This window comes from Pseudophryne corroboree, chromosome 10 (genome assembly GCF_028390025.1).
Source record: "Pseudophryne corroboree isolate aPseCor3 chromosome 10, aPseCor3.hap2, whole genome shotgun sequence".
Classification (NCBI taxonomy): domain Eukaryota; kingdom Metazoa; phylum Chordata; class Amphibia; order Anura; family Myobatrachidae; genus Pseudophryne; species Pseudophryne corroboree.
The window spans coordinates 143498198-143513751 of record NC_086453.1 but is presented as its reverse complement, the minus strand read 5'-3'; the positions used below and the strand labels follow the sequence as shown (position 1 = coordinate 143513751).

The 15554-nt window shown below is 45.6% G+C and overlaps 1 protein-coding gene across 6 annotated transcripts in view; it reads right to left on the bottom strand.

Annotated features, from left to right (window-relative positions):
* Positions 1-15554, bottom strand: part of PPP1R12C (protein phosphatase 1 regulatory subunit 12C) — a 404850-nt gene that overhangs the window by 235377 nt on the left and 153919 nt on the right. For all 6 annotated transcript variants that reach the window (XM_063942836.1, XM_063942835.1, XM_063942838.1 and 3 more), the window contains exon 2: positions 14105-14235. In XM_063942836.1, the coding sequence (XP_063798906.1) occupies positions 14105-14235 (131 nt within the window). The remainder of the gene's footprint in view (positions 1-14104; positions 14236-15554) is intronic.

Sequence of the window (15554 nt, the reverse complement as noted above, 5' to 3'; positions counted from 1 at the left end):
TTCACTTCTTCTCCCCTAGGTCCCTCGTTGCAGTGAGCCTGTTGCCAGCAGGACTCACTGAAAATAAAAAACCTAACAAAACTTTTACTCTAAGCAGCTCTTTAGGAGAGCCACCTAGATTGCACCCTTCTCGGCCGGGCACAAAAACCTAACAGAGGCTTGGAGGAGGGTCATAGGGGGAGGAGCCAGTGCACACCACCTGATCCTAAAGCTTTTACTTTTGTGCCCTGTCTCCTGCGGAGCCGCTATTCCCCATGGTCCTGACGGAGTCCCCAGCATCCACTTAGGACGTCAGAGAAATATATATACACATACATACGTACGTACATACACATATATATATATATATATATATATATATGTATATATATATGTATATACATACACACACACACACACACACACACACACACACACACTGTGATCGCGCTGAGCCCAAAAATGAAGTGGGTCCCCTCACTTTTACAAATTGGGGTTCTACCTGTCCTTTTCTGGGTCCCGTCGGAATGAAGGTTCTTATTAATCTTATTTGGACACTACAAAAAAAGTGTTGCAAGGTGGGGGGATGGGGTGACAGTGCTGCTGGGATGTGTAGCATGCAGGACACCCTGCACCAGAACTGTAACTAGACATTTTGGTGCCCTTTGACAGAAAGTGAATTGGTGCTCCACCTCTCAGATTGTAAACTATATGCAGTGCGCGCTGAAGACGCGCCGCAAAAGTTTAGGGGCGTGGCTTCATGGGGAAGGGACGGACCAAAAAGTGCCGCTTATACACACTGCGCCAGGTAGAGCACTTTATTAGCGCTAGGCAGAGCACGTTACACACCGTGCCCCAGACAGAGCACGTTACACACCGTGCCCCAGACAGAGCACGTTACACACCGTGCCCCAGACAGAGCACGTTACACACCGTGCCCCAGACAGAGCACGTTACACACCGTGCCCCAGACAGAGCATATTATACACACCGTGCCCCAGAAAGAGCATGTTATACACACTGCACCAAATAGAGGGCACCAGGTAGAGCACGTTATACATTTCACGCCAGGCAGAGCATATTATACATAGTGCACTAGGTAGAGCATGTTATACACATTGCAGCCTCCGCCCCTAAGTCGTCCCCCGCAGACGCTGGAACCCCCTACAGAAAGCCCATCTACCACCCCACACAGACCGCTGCATTGCGGGCACACGTCGCTGGGGGCATAGGCCAGATCAGTCAGACATAGTCACCCGCTCACCTCCTTCTCCACCCTCCGCAGCATACACCCGCTCACCTCCTCCCCCCCCCCCCCCTCGCAGTATACATCCGCTCACCTCCATCTCCCCCCTCCGCAGCATACACCCGCTCACCTCCTTTTCCACCCTCCACAGCATACACCCTCTCACCTCCTTCTCCACCCTCCACAGCATACACCCGCTCACCTCCTTCTCCCTCCTCCGCAGCATACACCTGCTCACCTCCTCTGCAGCAAACAAGCGCTCACCTCCTTCTCCCTCCTCTGCAGCAAACAAGCGCTCACCTCCTTCTCCACCCTCCGCAGCAAACAAGCGCTCACCTCCTTCTCACCCCGGCAGCACATACACCCGCTGACCCCAGTAACACATGCACACACCTGTCACCCTGCAGCCACGTTAAAGACAGACCTTCCTGACAGTCCTACACACTACGCTGCACAATCACACCGGGAGCCCAGGACCCTGTGAAGCCGCTGCACATGACCAGGAGAGAAGCCAAGGCTCCACCTTCCTCTTTTTAAAGCAAGGATATATCAATCAATGCCTGTAATTGGCCACAGCAGAGCGTGTCCCCGGGGACACTCCCATTTTAGAAAAGCGAGTCCCTGGACTTCAAAACAAGGTAAAATCAACGGAAAAATAGCGCGCGTCTGCGATCAATAGAGAGAGAGAGAGAGATGTAATCCGGATTTACAAGATGTCCTTGTGGGACAGTTGTGCCACTGCGCAACACTACAGCAAACTTGATTCGCCACTGAGGTCTACATATGTCCCAGGAACATGCAGTGTCTAGTCTATCCCTTTAGTTGAACCACAAAAGATCTTTCTACCTCCTCTCAACATAAAACTTGGTTTAATGAAGAATTTTGTGAAGATGGGGTAAACTCAATTCAGAAGGGTTCCAACACCTTTCTAAGAAATTTCCTAAGCAGCAAAATTGATGGAGGAAATTATTGATGGGCAACAAATTAGGCAAGTTTTAATGGATATAGATTTCCAAAAAACCCTTGATCCGCTGGAATTGAAAGCATGGCTGGCTTTCAAATTGATATGCAAAAACTTTCTGGGGAGTAACAAGCATCATGCATAAGGATGCAGTAGAGAACCTCCTTAATACTTATAAAGAAATAGGTTGGTTTGGTAATCTAACTGCACTAAAACCCCGTGATGTGTGATGCCTTTAGTCTGGCTTGTTAAAGCACTTGTTCTGTAGTTATTGTTATCTAACAATGAAATGCAACAACCAGGAATCACACAGGCCAGCGAGCCGAAATGAGTTGGAGATACAGACACAAAGTAACCCAGAAGAACGGATACTAAGGACATTGATACTACTAAGAAGTCCCGGCGCCGGGTTTACAAAGATGTAACCAGCACAGCAAGAAACATCGCAAGCGGAAAGGACGGATGGGTGGTGCACTAAGGAGAACAAAAGGTGAGTCTCTGCAAGTCCCTGTGTTTATCCTGAAAGCTGCCCAAGTCCCACCGTCTAAGACGAACGGCAGCAACGGTAGCGCTCGACCATACAGACTTTTAGCCACTGTATTGAATATCCCATTATTGATTATTGGACATCTCACATCATCTCTGCATTTTATGCTGAGCACACAGAATTTTCAATTGAATTGAAGCAAATTTTTGCACCTAGTATTTTACAGATCTGATTGATGCAATATCCATTCATGCATGAATGCACTGTATACGTACAGTATATGCATACTCCATACGGATGTATCAGAAGTAAAGGTATCAGAACTATATAAGGTTGTTGCACTTCATTGTTAGATAACAATCACTACACAACAAATGCTTTGACAAGCCAGACTACAGGCATCAGCGCAGTTCTGTTACCAAACCTACCTTACGCTAATCATTTGAAAAGTGGAGTGGACATCCCCCACAACTGCAGCGCACCCCATTCATATCAGCAACATAACTCATTGCGCAGACCTTTCCATCCCTTTACAATGAAAAATAAATCTTGATTCTTTGTCCAGAAAATCCCCGTGCAGTGAATGATGAGCAAGGGGAAAGGTTCCATCAAAATATTCACACTATGGAAACTCACTAATAAGGATTTTGGAACGAAAGCATGATGGCGGACCACTGTTGGCGGTTGCAACCTTAGTCCAGACATAATTCATAAAGTAAAAGCTCACTCAACATTTTTAAGATCATCATCATCATCATAATAATAAATAAGAATTTACTTACCGATAATTCTATTTCTCGTAGTCCGTAGTGGATGCTGGGAACTCCGTAAGGACCATGGGGAATAGCGGCTCCGCAGGAGACTGGGCACAAAAGTAAAAGCTTTAGGACTACCTGGTGTGCACTGGCTCCTCCCCCTATGACCCTCCTCCAAGCCTCAGTTAGGATACTGTGCCCGGACGAGCGTACACAATAAGGAAGGATTTTGAATCCCGGGTAAGACTCATACCAGCCACCCCAATCACACCGTACAACCTGTGAATTGAACCCAGTTAACAGCATGATAACAGAGGAGCCTCTGAAAAGATGGCTCACAACAATAATAACCCGATTTTTTGTAACAATAACTATGTACAAGTATTGCAGACAATCCGCACTTGGGATGGGCGCCCAGCATCCACTACGGACTACGAGAAATAGAATTATCGGTAAGTAAATTCTTATTTTCTCTGACGTCCTAGTGGATGCTGGGAACTCCGTAAGGACCATGGGGATTATACCAAAGCTCCCAAACGGGCGGGAGAGTGCGGATGACTCTGCAGCACCGAATGAGAGAACTCCAGGTCTTCCTCAGCCAGGGTATCAAATTTGTAGAATTTAGCAAACGTGTTTGCCCCTGACCAAGTAGCTGCTCGGCAAAGTTGTAAAGCCGAGACCCCTCGGGCAGCCGCCCAAGATGAGCCCACCTTCCTTGTGGAATGGGCTTTTACAGATTTTGGCTGTGGCAGGCCTGCCATAGAATGTGCAAGCTGAATTGTACTACAAATCCAACGAGCAATCGTCTGCTTAGAAGCAGGAGCAACCAGCTTGTTGGGTGCATACAGGATAAACAGCGAGTCAGATTTTCTGACTCCAGCCGTCCTGGAAACATATTTTCAGGGCCCTGACTACGTCCAGCAACTTGGAGTCCTCCGAGTCCCTAGTAGCCGCAGGTACCACAATAGGCTGGTTCAAGTGAAACGCTGAAACCACCTTAGGGAGAAATTGAGGACGAGTCCTCAATTCCGCCCTGTCTGAATGGAAGATCAGATAAGGGCTTTTACAGGATAAAGCCCGCCAATTCTGACACGCGCCTGGCCGAGGCCAGGGCCAACAACATGACCACTTTCCATGTGAGATATTTTAACTCCACAGATTCAAGTGGTTCAAACCAATGTGACTTTAGGAACCCCAAAACTACATTGAGATCCCAAGGTGCCACTGGAGGCACAAAAGGAGGCTGTATATGCAGTACCCCTTTTACAAACGTCTAAACTTCAGGAACTGAAGCTAGTTCTTTCTGGAAGAAAATTGACAGGGCCGAAATTTGAACCTTAATGGACCCCAATTTTAGGCCCATAGACACTCCTGTTTACAGGAAATGCAGGAATCGACCTAGTTGAAAATTCCTCCATCGGGGCCTTACTGGCCTCGCACCCCGCAACATATTTTCGCCAAATGCGGTGATAATGCTTTGCGGTTACATCCTTCCTGGCTTGAACAGGGTAGGGATGACTTCATCGGGAATGCCTTTTTCCTTCAGGATCCGGCGTTCAACCGCCCTGCCGTCAAACGCAGCCGCGGTAAGTCTTGGAATAGACAGGGTCCTTGCTGGAGCAGGTCCCTTCTTAGAGGTAGAGGCCACGGGTCCTCCGTGAGCATCTCTCGAAGTTCCGGGTACCAAGTCCTTCTTGGCCAATCCGGAGCCACGAGTATAGTTCTTACTCCCCTCCGTCTTATAATTCTCAGTACTTTTGGTATGAGAGGAAGAGGAGGGAACACATACACTGACTGGTACACCCACAGTGTTACCAGAGCGTCCACAGCTATTGCCCGAGGGTCCCTTGACCTGGCGCAATACCTGTCCAATTTTTTGTTTAGGCGGGACGCCATCATGTCCACCTTTGGTTTTTCCCAATGGTTTACAATCATGTGGAAGACTTCTGGGTGAAGTCCCCACTCTCCCGGGTGGAGGTCGTGCCTGCTGAGGAAGTCTGCTTCCCAGTTGTCCACTCCCGGAATGAACACTGCTGACAGTGCTATCACATGATTTTCCGCCCAGCGAAAAATCCTTGCAGCTTCTGCCATTGCCCTCCTGCTTCTTGTGCCGCCCTGTCTGTTTACGTGGGCGACTGCCGTGATGTTGTCCGACTGGATCAGCACCGGCTGACCTTGAAGCAGAGGTCTTGCTTGGCTTAGGGCATTGTAAATGGCCCTTAGCTCCAAAATATTTATGTGAAGTGATGTCTCCAGGCTTGACCACAAGCCCTGGAAATTTCTTCCCTGTGTGACTGCTCTCCAGCCTCGCAGGCTGGCATCCGTGGTCACCAGGACCCAGTCCTGAATGCCGAAACTGCGGCCCTCTAGAAGATGAGCACTCTGCAACCACCACAAGAGAGACACCCTTGTCTTTGGTGACAGGGTTATCCGCTGATGCATCTGAAGATGCGATCCGGACCATTTGTCCAGCAGGTCCCACTGGAAAGTTCTTGCGTGGAATCTGCCGAATGGAATTGCTTCGTAGGAAGCCACCATTTTTTCCCAGGACCCTTGTGCACTGATGCACTGACACTTGGCCTGGTTTTAGGAGGTTTCTGACTAGTTCGGATAACTCCCTGGCTTTCTCCTCCGGGAGAAAACACCTTTTTCTGGACTGTGTCCAGGATCATCCCTAGGAATAGAAGGCGTGTCGCCGGGATCAGCTGCAATTTTGGAATATTGAGAATCCAACCGTGCTGCCGCAGCACTATCTGAGATAGTGCTACCCCGACTTCCAACTGTTCCCTGGATCTTGCCCTTATCAGGAGATCGTCCAAGTAAGGGATAACTAAAACTCCCTTCTTTCGAAGGAGTATCATCATTTCGGCCATTACCTTGGTAAAGACCCGTGGTGCCGTGGACAATCCAAACGGCAGCGTCTGAAACGGATAGTGACAGTTCTGTACCACAAACCTGAGGTACCCTTGGAGAAGGGTAAATTGGGACATGTAGGTAAGCATCTTTGATGTCCAGAGAGACCATATAGTCCCCTTCTTCCAGGTTTGCAATCACTGCTCTGAGTGACTCCATCTTGAATTTGAACCTTTGTATGTGAGTGTTCAAGGATTTTAGATTTAAAATTGGTCTCACCGAGCCGTCCGGCTTCGGTACCACCAATAGTGTGGAATAGTACCCCTTTCCCTGTTGCAGGAGGGGTACCTCGATTATCACCTGCTGGGAATACAGCCTGTGAATGGCTTGCAATACTGTCTCCCTGTCTGAGGGAGACGTCGGTAAAGCAGACTTTATGAAACGGCGAGGGGAAGACGTCTCGAATTTCTTGAGACGGGCCCCCACCGTGCCTGAGACCGCTTGTAAAGCCCCAGCGTCATGCTGAGGACTTTGCGGAGGCGGGAGAGGGCTTTTGTGGGAATTGGCTGTTTGCTGCAGCCTTTTTCCTCTCCCTCTGCCACGGGGCAGAAATGAGGCGCCTTTTGCCCGCTTTATGGGGCCGAAAGGACTGCGCCTGATAATACGGCGTCTTCTTAGGTTGAGAAGCTACCTGGGGTAAAAATTTGGATTTTCCAGCCGTTGCCGTGGCCACCAGGTCTGTTAGACCTACCCCAAATAACTCTTCCCTTTTATAAGGCGATACTTCCATATGCCTTTTGGGATCAGCATCACCTGACCACTGTCTTGTCCATAACCTTCTTCTGGCAGAAATGGACAGCGCACTTACTCTTGATGCCAGTCGGCAAATATCCCTCTGTGCATCACGCATATATAGAAATGCATCTTTTAAATGCTCTATAGTTAGTAATATACTGTCCCTATCTAGGGTATCAATATTGTCAGTCAGGGAATCCGACCAAGCCACCCCAGCACTGCACATCCAGGCTGAGGCGATTGCTGGTCGCAGTATGACACCCGTGTGAGTGTATATACATTTTAGGATATTTTACCGCTTTCTGTCAGTAGGTTCCTTAAGGGCGGCCGTATCCGGGGACGGTAGTGCCACCTGTTTTAGACAAGCGTGTGAGCGCTTTATTCACCCTAAAGGGTGTTTCCCAACGTGCCATATCCTCTGGCGGGAAGGGGTATGATGCCAATAACTTTTTTATCGGGGGAAACCCACGCATCATCACACACTTCATTTAATTCCTCAGATGCAGGAAAAACTACAGGCAGTTTTTTCTCACCCAACATAATACCCTTTTTAGTGGTACTGGTATCAGAAATGTGTAAAAACATTTTCCATAGCCTCAATCATTTAACGTGTGGCCCTACTGGAAGTCACATTCGTCTCTTAATCGTCGACACTGGAGTCAGTATCCGTGTCGGCGTCTGTATCTGCCATCTGCGGTAACGGGCGTTTTAGAGCCCCAGATGGCTTTTGAGACACCTGGACAGGCACAGACTGAGTCGCCGGCCGTCTCATGTCATCAATCTTTTGTAAAGAGCTGACACTGTCACATAATTCCTTCCATAAGCTCATCCACTCAGGTGTCGACTCCCTAGGGGGTGACATCTCTGTTACAGGCAATTGCTCCGCCTCCACCTCATTTTCCTCCTCATACATGTCGACACAACGTACCGACACACAGCACACACACAGGGAATGCTCTGATAGAGGACAGGACCCCACTAGCCCTTTGGGGAGACAGAGGGAGAGTATGCCAGCACACACCAGAGCGCTATATATATATATATACACAGGGATAACCTTATATAAGTGTTTTTCCCCTTATAGCTGCTGTATTGTTATACTGCGCCTAATTAGTGCCCCCCTCTCTTTTTTAACCCCTTTCTGTAGTGTAGTAACTGCAGGGGAGAGCCAGGGAGCTTCCCTCCAACGGAGCTGTGAGAGAAAATGGCGCCAGTGTGCTGAGGAGATAGGCTCCGCCCCCTTCTCGTGGCCTTTTCTCCCGTTTTTCTGTGGAATCTGGCAGGGGTTAAAATTCATCCATATAGCCCTGGGGGTTATATGTGGTGTATTTATGCCAGCCAAGGTGTTTTACATTGCTGCTCAGGGCGCCCCCCCCCTAGCGCCCTGCACCCTCAGTGACCGGAGTGTGAAGTGTGCCTGAGTAACAATGGCGCACAGCTGCAGTGCTGTGCGCTACCTTGTTGAAGACTGATGTCTTCTGCCGCCGATTTTTCCGGACCTTTTCTTGCTTCTGGCTCTGTAAGGGGGCCGGCGGCGCGGCTCCGGGACCGAGCTCCGAGGCTGGGCCTGTGTTCGGTCCCTCTGGAGCTAATGGTGTCCAGTAGCCTAAGAAGCCCAATCCACTCTGCACGCAGGTGAGTTCGCTTCTTCTCCCCTTAGTCCCTCGATGCAGTGAGCCTGTTGCCAGCAGGTCTCACTGAAAATAAAAAACCTAAAACTAAACTTTTCACTAAGAAGCTCAGGAGAGCCCCTAGTGTGCACCCTTCTCGGCCGGGCACAAAAATCTAACAGAGGCTTGGAGGAGGGTCATAGGGGGAGGAGCCAGTGCACACCAGGTAGTCCTAAAGCTTTTACTTTTGTGCCCAGTCTCCTGCGGAGCCGCTATTCCCCATGGTCCTTACGGAGTTCCCAGCATCCACTAGGACGTCAGAGAAATAATAATGTGATCTAAACACAATATATTTGGAATCAGCGTTAAAAATGCATTCAGAAAAGTGCCTTTAAGAGATGATGGAAAAAAAAGTTGACTTTTGTTGACCGGTGTTATTAATAAGTGTCATATGGGAACCCTGTACTGGTTCTTTTTGTATTGAGCACTTACACTGCCTACTTCCCGGCAAGGAAGGAGACTGCCGGCGCAGCAGCAAGATCTGGATATGCCTATGCAGTGGGAAGATCTGGATACGCTGAATGCACAAGGGTGCTGCACAGCCAGACTATACAGCTTGTCGTGCTGTACGGTGGTTCTTGTGAAGGGCTGGGTAAGTAGCAGTGAGTTACTTCTCTCTTCTTGCTCCATCGGCTAAAATATTAGCAGTTTACATTTATACACACCTGTGGAGTCCGCTTCCTATGCGTATATATCCCAATATGTGAATTGTAATTTACAATTTGAGTTAAATGCTAATAGGGATGATAAATTTCCCCGTTCTGAGCTTCTGAATTTGATGGTGTTCTATTTATGAATCGGTTCTATACGTACTCTCTCCTTCGTCCTTACAAATCTTTGTTTCTCTGTTGATCATGCAGTAGATATAATTATAGAACATATCAGATTTTTTATTTAGACAGCTACAAACTCATGGATTGACTATTTATTCGCTCTATTATATTGATAAATTATCATGGCATGGTGTGTGCGTTTCTGACTCTTGTCCTTATTGCGGTTATTTGTATTGGTTACTTGTGATTATGTTTATTTTACTTTGCATATAGCATTGTAGTAACAAGTGATGTTAACTATTAATGCACATTATGATAATCTAGTACGGTCATGTGAGGCTATCCATAACATTTAGAAATCAACTCCTTAAATTAACTAGTGAATTGAGAGTTAAGTCACCCTTTTTTGGTCATCTGTTGAATAAATAGCAGGCTCATGCAAAAGTATGGGCACTTCTGAGGAAACAGTCGTATATGTGTCAGGCCACGCCCCCTATATGTCTTGAGGAAGCAACTGATTTCTACACACGCTGAATTGTCGGTGCGGCCGATCACACAAACAGGTCTACCCAACAGCCACCACAAGTGAGACCAATGAGCGGTTTATCCCTCCAGCGTATTAGGTGCCAAAAGCCGCAAGGCATTAGAGAGAACCGGCGCACTCTCCTCCGTTGTTACAGGAGTACACACAAAGCTCTGGGACAGTGAGCGGAGCAACTATCACAATGTTCCTTTATTAGCCACCACGCTTCCCTGTAAATACCCCCGCTGTTGTGGGATATTTCTCTCACTTGTTTTGTCAAAAGGAGAGTATGAGATATTAATATACTTTATGAATGAGATACCCAGAAAAAGAGACTTTTTCATTTAAAGAAAGTGTGATTAAACAATGACTGGATACCTCATAAAGAAGATACCATAAGTATTAACATATGGACATCAATTAAGCCAATTTGCATCTAACAAACATTATGCTTCATGACTGAATCCTTTGGCTGCTATTTTGCACATCTAATGGGATGTAAGAGAAAGGTCACTTCTTATTTTTGCTTTCTGCATGACTAATACTGACTCACTGTAGAGCTGCATGCATGCTACATGAATAATATTGTGTTCTTGTGTTGCTTTTTTGTTCTCCACAAAAAAGATTTTAGAGAAGCCTTAGAGGCGGTTCTGGTATGAATGGTCGACCATGTTAAGGTCAACATTCATTAGGTCGACATGGACTAATAATCTACACGTGAAAATGGTCGACGCAGGGCATGTCAACACATGAAAATGTCAAAATGGATTTTGTAACAAATTAGCGTACCGCGTCCCCTTGCATGCAGGTTACCGTTCCCAATCGTGGGCCACGTGGATGTTAAAGTATGAAAAAGTTAAAAATCTTTTTTTTTTTAAAGCCATGCCGACCTTTTCATGTGTCGACCATATGTCCATGTCGACCAGTAGTGGTCGACCTAATGACTGTCGACCTTAGCATGCTCGACCATCCATACGGATAGCCTTAGATGCTATACCCTTGCCTGCCAAGGCAAAACAGATAGTAAGACGCATAGCAGAGGGGGGGGGGAGAATGTATTATGCTCCATCCACACACTTACGCACACTATAGCAGAAGGAACAGAACAGTAACAGGGCAAGAGGAGTCACACCGTTCCCACAGATTAGCTGTATCCCCACCTCCAAATCCAGCAAAACCCCTCACAGTACACTCACAGTCCCTTCTACAGGATGCTGAAAGTGGAGCTGCACTAGCTGGCTGACCAGGACAAACTTGGGGAGTGTAGCACTGAAGCAGTGCACAGGAGGAAGATGGCGCTGCCACATAATTCTGCATGCCAGACCAGGGGGATGCCAATGAGGAGTTAGAGGCCCACCCAGTCTCAGCTTGCTCGGGATTCCGCCGTTCCATGTCGGGATAGTTTAGCTATGGCGGGTCTTAAAACAGTTGTCAGATGGCCCCAGGGAGCAGCCTCAGTAAGCAAGGGTGGGCTTATGGCCTTTCTCAAGGATGAAACTACACAGCCAAAAGTATGTGGCCACCCCCAAATGTTATACCCATATCACTCTAAACTCTTTGGCATTAATACAAACTCTTTGGCATTAATAAATTAATAAGGAGCGGAACATATAATCTGCTTGCATTGTATACAATAGTATTTTGGAATAGTGAAGTTGTGCTTGCCTGTACAGACAACTCCCATATGATGCCACATTCTGACGCCAAGGCGGACACACATACAGTACATCCCTTGCCACTAGCACCAACAACTCGATACAATTAGCAGGAGAGGTCAGGCATAAGATTATGGCAAAGTAAAGACAATGGCAACTGTACTAAATAGTATTCTCTGAAAGAGTGCTATCTAGCAGCAATATTGAAACTAAAAAGTAATAAACTTTTTTTTTTTTATACTGTCAGTCCTTTTTTTTACCTTCTCTACAAATGAAAGTTGTTAACTAGAACAGTTAGCTGTTAACTGCTATACTTTTTTATTGCCTTCAAGGGGGCGATTCGATCATTTGTGTGTATTGTAGCTCCCATCTAAAAAGCTATTTCATTGTTTTGCAAAACCAACTGAAAAATTACCCTTTTATTTCCCTCGATGGTCCCTATCTCGTGCCCTAATGCAGGATTAGCCATGTTAAGCAATTTTCCTGGGAGATGGGAGCTAGAATTAAGGAGATTGAATCGGACCCCCAAGAGTTTGACTGCAGCATAAGAGGTACTAAGGGAGTATTTAATTGTGGCAACTTGTTTCAAAGCCAAAAATATTGATTTCAGATTAATGCTACTATGGACAGTTTATACATTTTACAGGGACTAGAAGATTTCCCTGCATATTTTTTTACCATAAAAAAAAAGAAATAATAATTATTATCCATGTATACACAAGGACCACGCATAGTAAAATAAAATCATCCAGTATCCCTGTGCTTGCGTGTGTTTTTTTTTTTTTCTGGTGCTCATGTTCGCTCCCAAATAAAAAATTAAAAAACACACACACACACACACACACACAACACACGTGGGTTAACTGGCTCCTGACATAAAATTATACTAGTGTGTGAGTTTGTGTACATGTGATGAGGAATAAGCTCCACTTGGGCAGGGACTGTTGTGAACTTAATGATAGCAATGAAAATTAATACTAAGGGGGATATCTAATTAGCCCCGATAAGCCGCGGCACGGCGAAGCAGAATCCCTGAAAACAGTCCATTTTCGTCCGAAAACAGGGCTGTTTCACATGAAAACACACAGGTTTCACTGAACCTGTGTGTTTTCGGGAGGAGGATTTTTTTTTTTTTTTTTTTATACAGGCGATCCATCTGGATAGCCTGTAAAAAACAAACAAACGGTGGAACATCGGAAAAAATATGTTTTACCAGTGATAATTGGATATCCCTCTAAATGAGAGAGGTTCACATTCACTTACTTTAAAAGAGGTTAGATTTGACAGAATACACCCAGAAATTGGAAGATGATTTTTGCACATAACGCATTTGCTAAAACATTCTTGCCATGCATCCTATTGGCATTTCATAGTATAGAGCAGGCATTCCTAACCACGGTCCTCAAGGCACACCAACAGTGCAGGTTTTAGTGATATCCAGGCTGCAGCACAGATGGTTAGATCAAAATAACTGAAGTACTAATTAATACCCCTTTCACACCGCAGCTTATACCCGGTATTTTGCCGTTTTAACTGGCTTCCTAAACGGGTCAAGCTGCGATGTGAAAGGGTCCCCTTCAATTTACCGTTTTCAAAATACCTGTATTTTGAAACGGTAAAAAAGAAGGGTCCTACCCGTTTCAGTCCCATTTCACTGTGCAGTGTGAAAGGGTCTGAAACGGTATTTGCAAGCCCCAGCAGATCATAGGCTATCTCCATGTGTGATGTCAGCAGCCACAACCAGGAAACAGCTTGGAAAACACAGGAGACACATGTGAGAGTGGCTTTATAAACGTTTAGACTGCAAAGCCATTATAAAATGTCTAATTGGAGTGATGAAGAGGTGAGGGAGCTGCTTTAGGATCAGAGGGGATGAGGAAATCTGCTGCCAAATTACTGGGACAGTCAAGGATACCCTCATATATAAAAACATAGCAAAAATGCTTCAAGCTGCTGGGTTCCATCGTACGACTATCCAAATTATAAATAATGAATTAATTAATAACTATTAATAATGTGTGGGCCAGAAAAGTCCATTTATAATGACAACCACTGTTTTCTATGGGTGAAACGGGTTCAGTGTGAAAGGTACCAAAACGGTAATGAAATGGTAATATACTGGTTACAACATGAGATGTGAAAGGGGTTTAACTGCTCAGACCCGTTTTAAGAACCGTTTCAAATATCATTTCAAAAGCAGGTTTTGCGATGTGAAAGCAGCATAAGTCACCTGTGCTGAAGCCTGGATATCACTAATACCTGCACTGTTGGTGTGCCTTGAGGACCGTGGTTGGGAATGCCTGGTATAGAGACTACAAAGAGTCTCAAGCACTTACAAAATCATTTGGAGTCATTTTATAAACAATGAAGCGGTAAATGCTCACTACAATATTTCCCAGTTACTCACTCGGCTATTTCCATGTAGCCACAGGAGGCTGCGACGTGTAGAGGCGTCCAGCCCTCATTATCGGCTTGGTTCACATTGGCACCGTGGTTTACTAGGAATTCTACTACTTCCAGGTTTTCATCTATACATGCCTAGAAAGAGACAGGAAAGAAAAACAAAATGAATACAAATAATCAAAAAGATGAAGGCATTCATTATAGGCTATTGTGCAGGTGCCACTTATAAGGCAAGTCTAGACTTCCACTTAAAAGGAAATGCAGAAAGAGCAATGACTCTACACGGTACTGTACACACGGCGAGATTTCTCCTTTCGATTTTGACTATATACTCAAAATCGAAAGGAAAGTTAGTGGAAATCGCAAGGTGTTAGGCAGCTAGGCGGGGTCGGTATCGCAAGGCTAGATAGACTGTGCAGGCAAGTCAATCTTGACCACCTAGTGTACTATCTACTACAAAGCATAGTCAAAATTGGCACTTAGTCAAAATCGAACACAGACAAAATCGAAAGCGCAGATAGTACAGATTTTGACTATCTGTGCTGTCTGGGCTCTGGGGGAGTTAAAGTGAAATCGCATAGTCAAAATCGGGCATAGCAAGGATCTCACCGTGTGTATTCACCTTAAGAGATACAAAATTGAGACACAGCTAATTTGAACAACAACAATAGCAGAGCTGTTGTCTCTAAGATGGGGAGTTACAAAAAAAGCAGCATGATCACTTCTCCATCTGGAGCGCTGACCCAATCAGCAGAGAAATCACAAAAGCGTGTACCCAGCTTAAGTCATGGCTGCCAGTGCATTTGGAAAAAATAGTTCCGCAAACACTGGCAGCAGTCAGGAGACAAATTCCGGGGGCTGAAGGTGACACAATTACCTTTTAATACTGCATCCAACTTTCCTGCTCGAAAATCCCTGCACTATTCATGTAAGGTTTTACCATAATGATGTGAGATGGGAAAAGGTACAATAATGTCACATGAGCGGGGTGGAATTATTTACTGCTGATATTAGAAATCAGACTGATAGGATAAAAAAAAAAAAAAAAAACTAATTGACGTTGATGTTACCATTTAAGGACTCCTCACAATATTTTTTAACCAGTTACGGTATATACAGGGGGAAATGTATTCAAACTTCTATAGAGAGAAGTGGACAAGTGGAGCTTTCCATCAACCAATCGGCTTTTAGCTAGCATTTATCCAGTATAAAATGATAGATAAAAGCTGATTGACTGCTAATGACATCTTCCCCAGTCTTCTCCCCCATTCCAGCCATACAGCATTCTGACTGACATATGAAGGTACAAGCCAACTGATTCAGCTATTCGGTCAGCCAAGTACATGCTAAAAACTGCCTAAATAGGGGGATATGTAGACATGCATGATATATTTTTTGAAGATATGGTACCATATCACATCAGATTTCCAAAAGTAACTTTACAGATGTGTCTT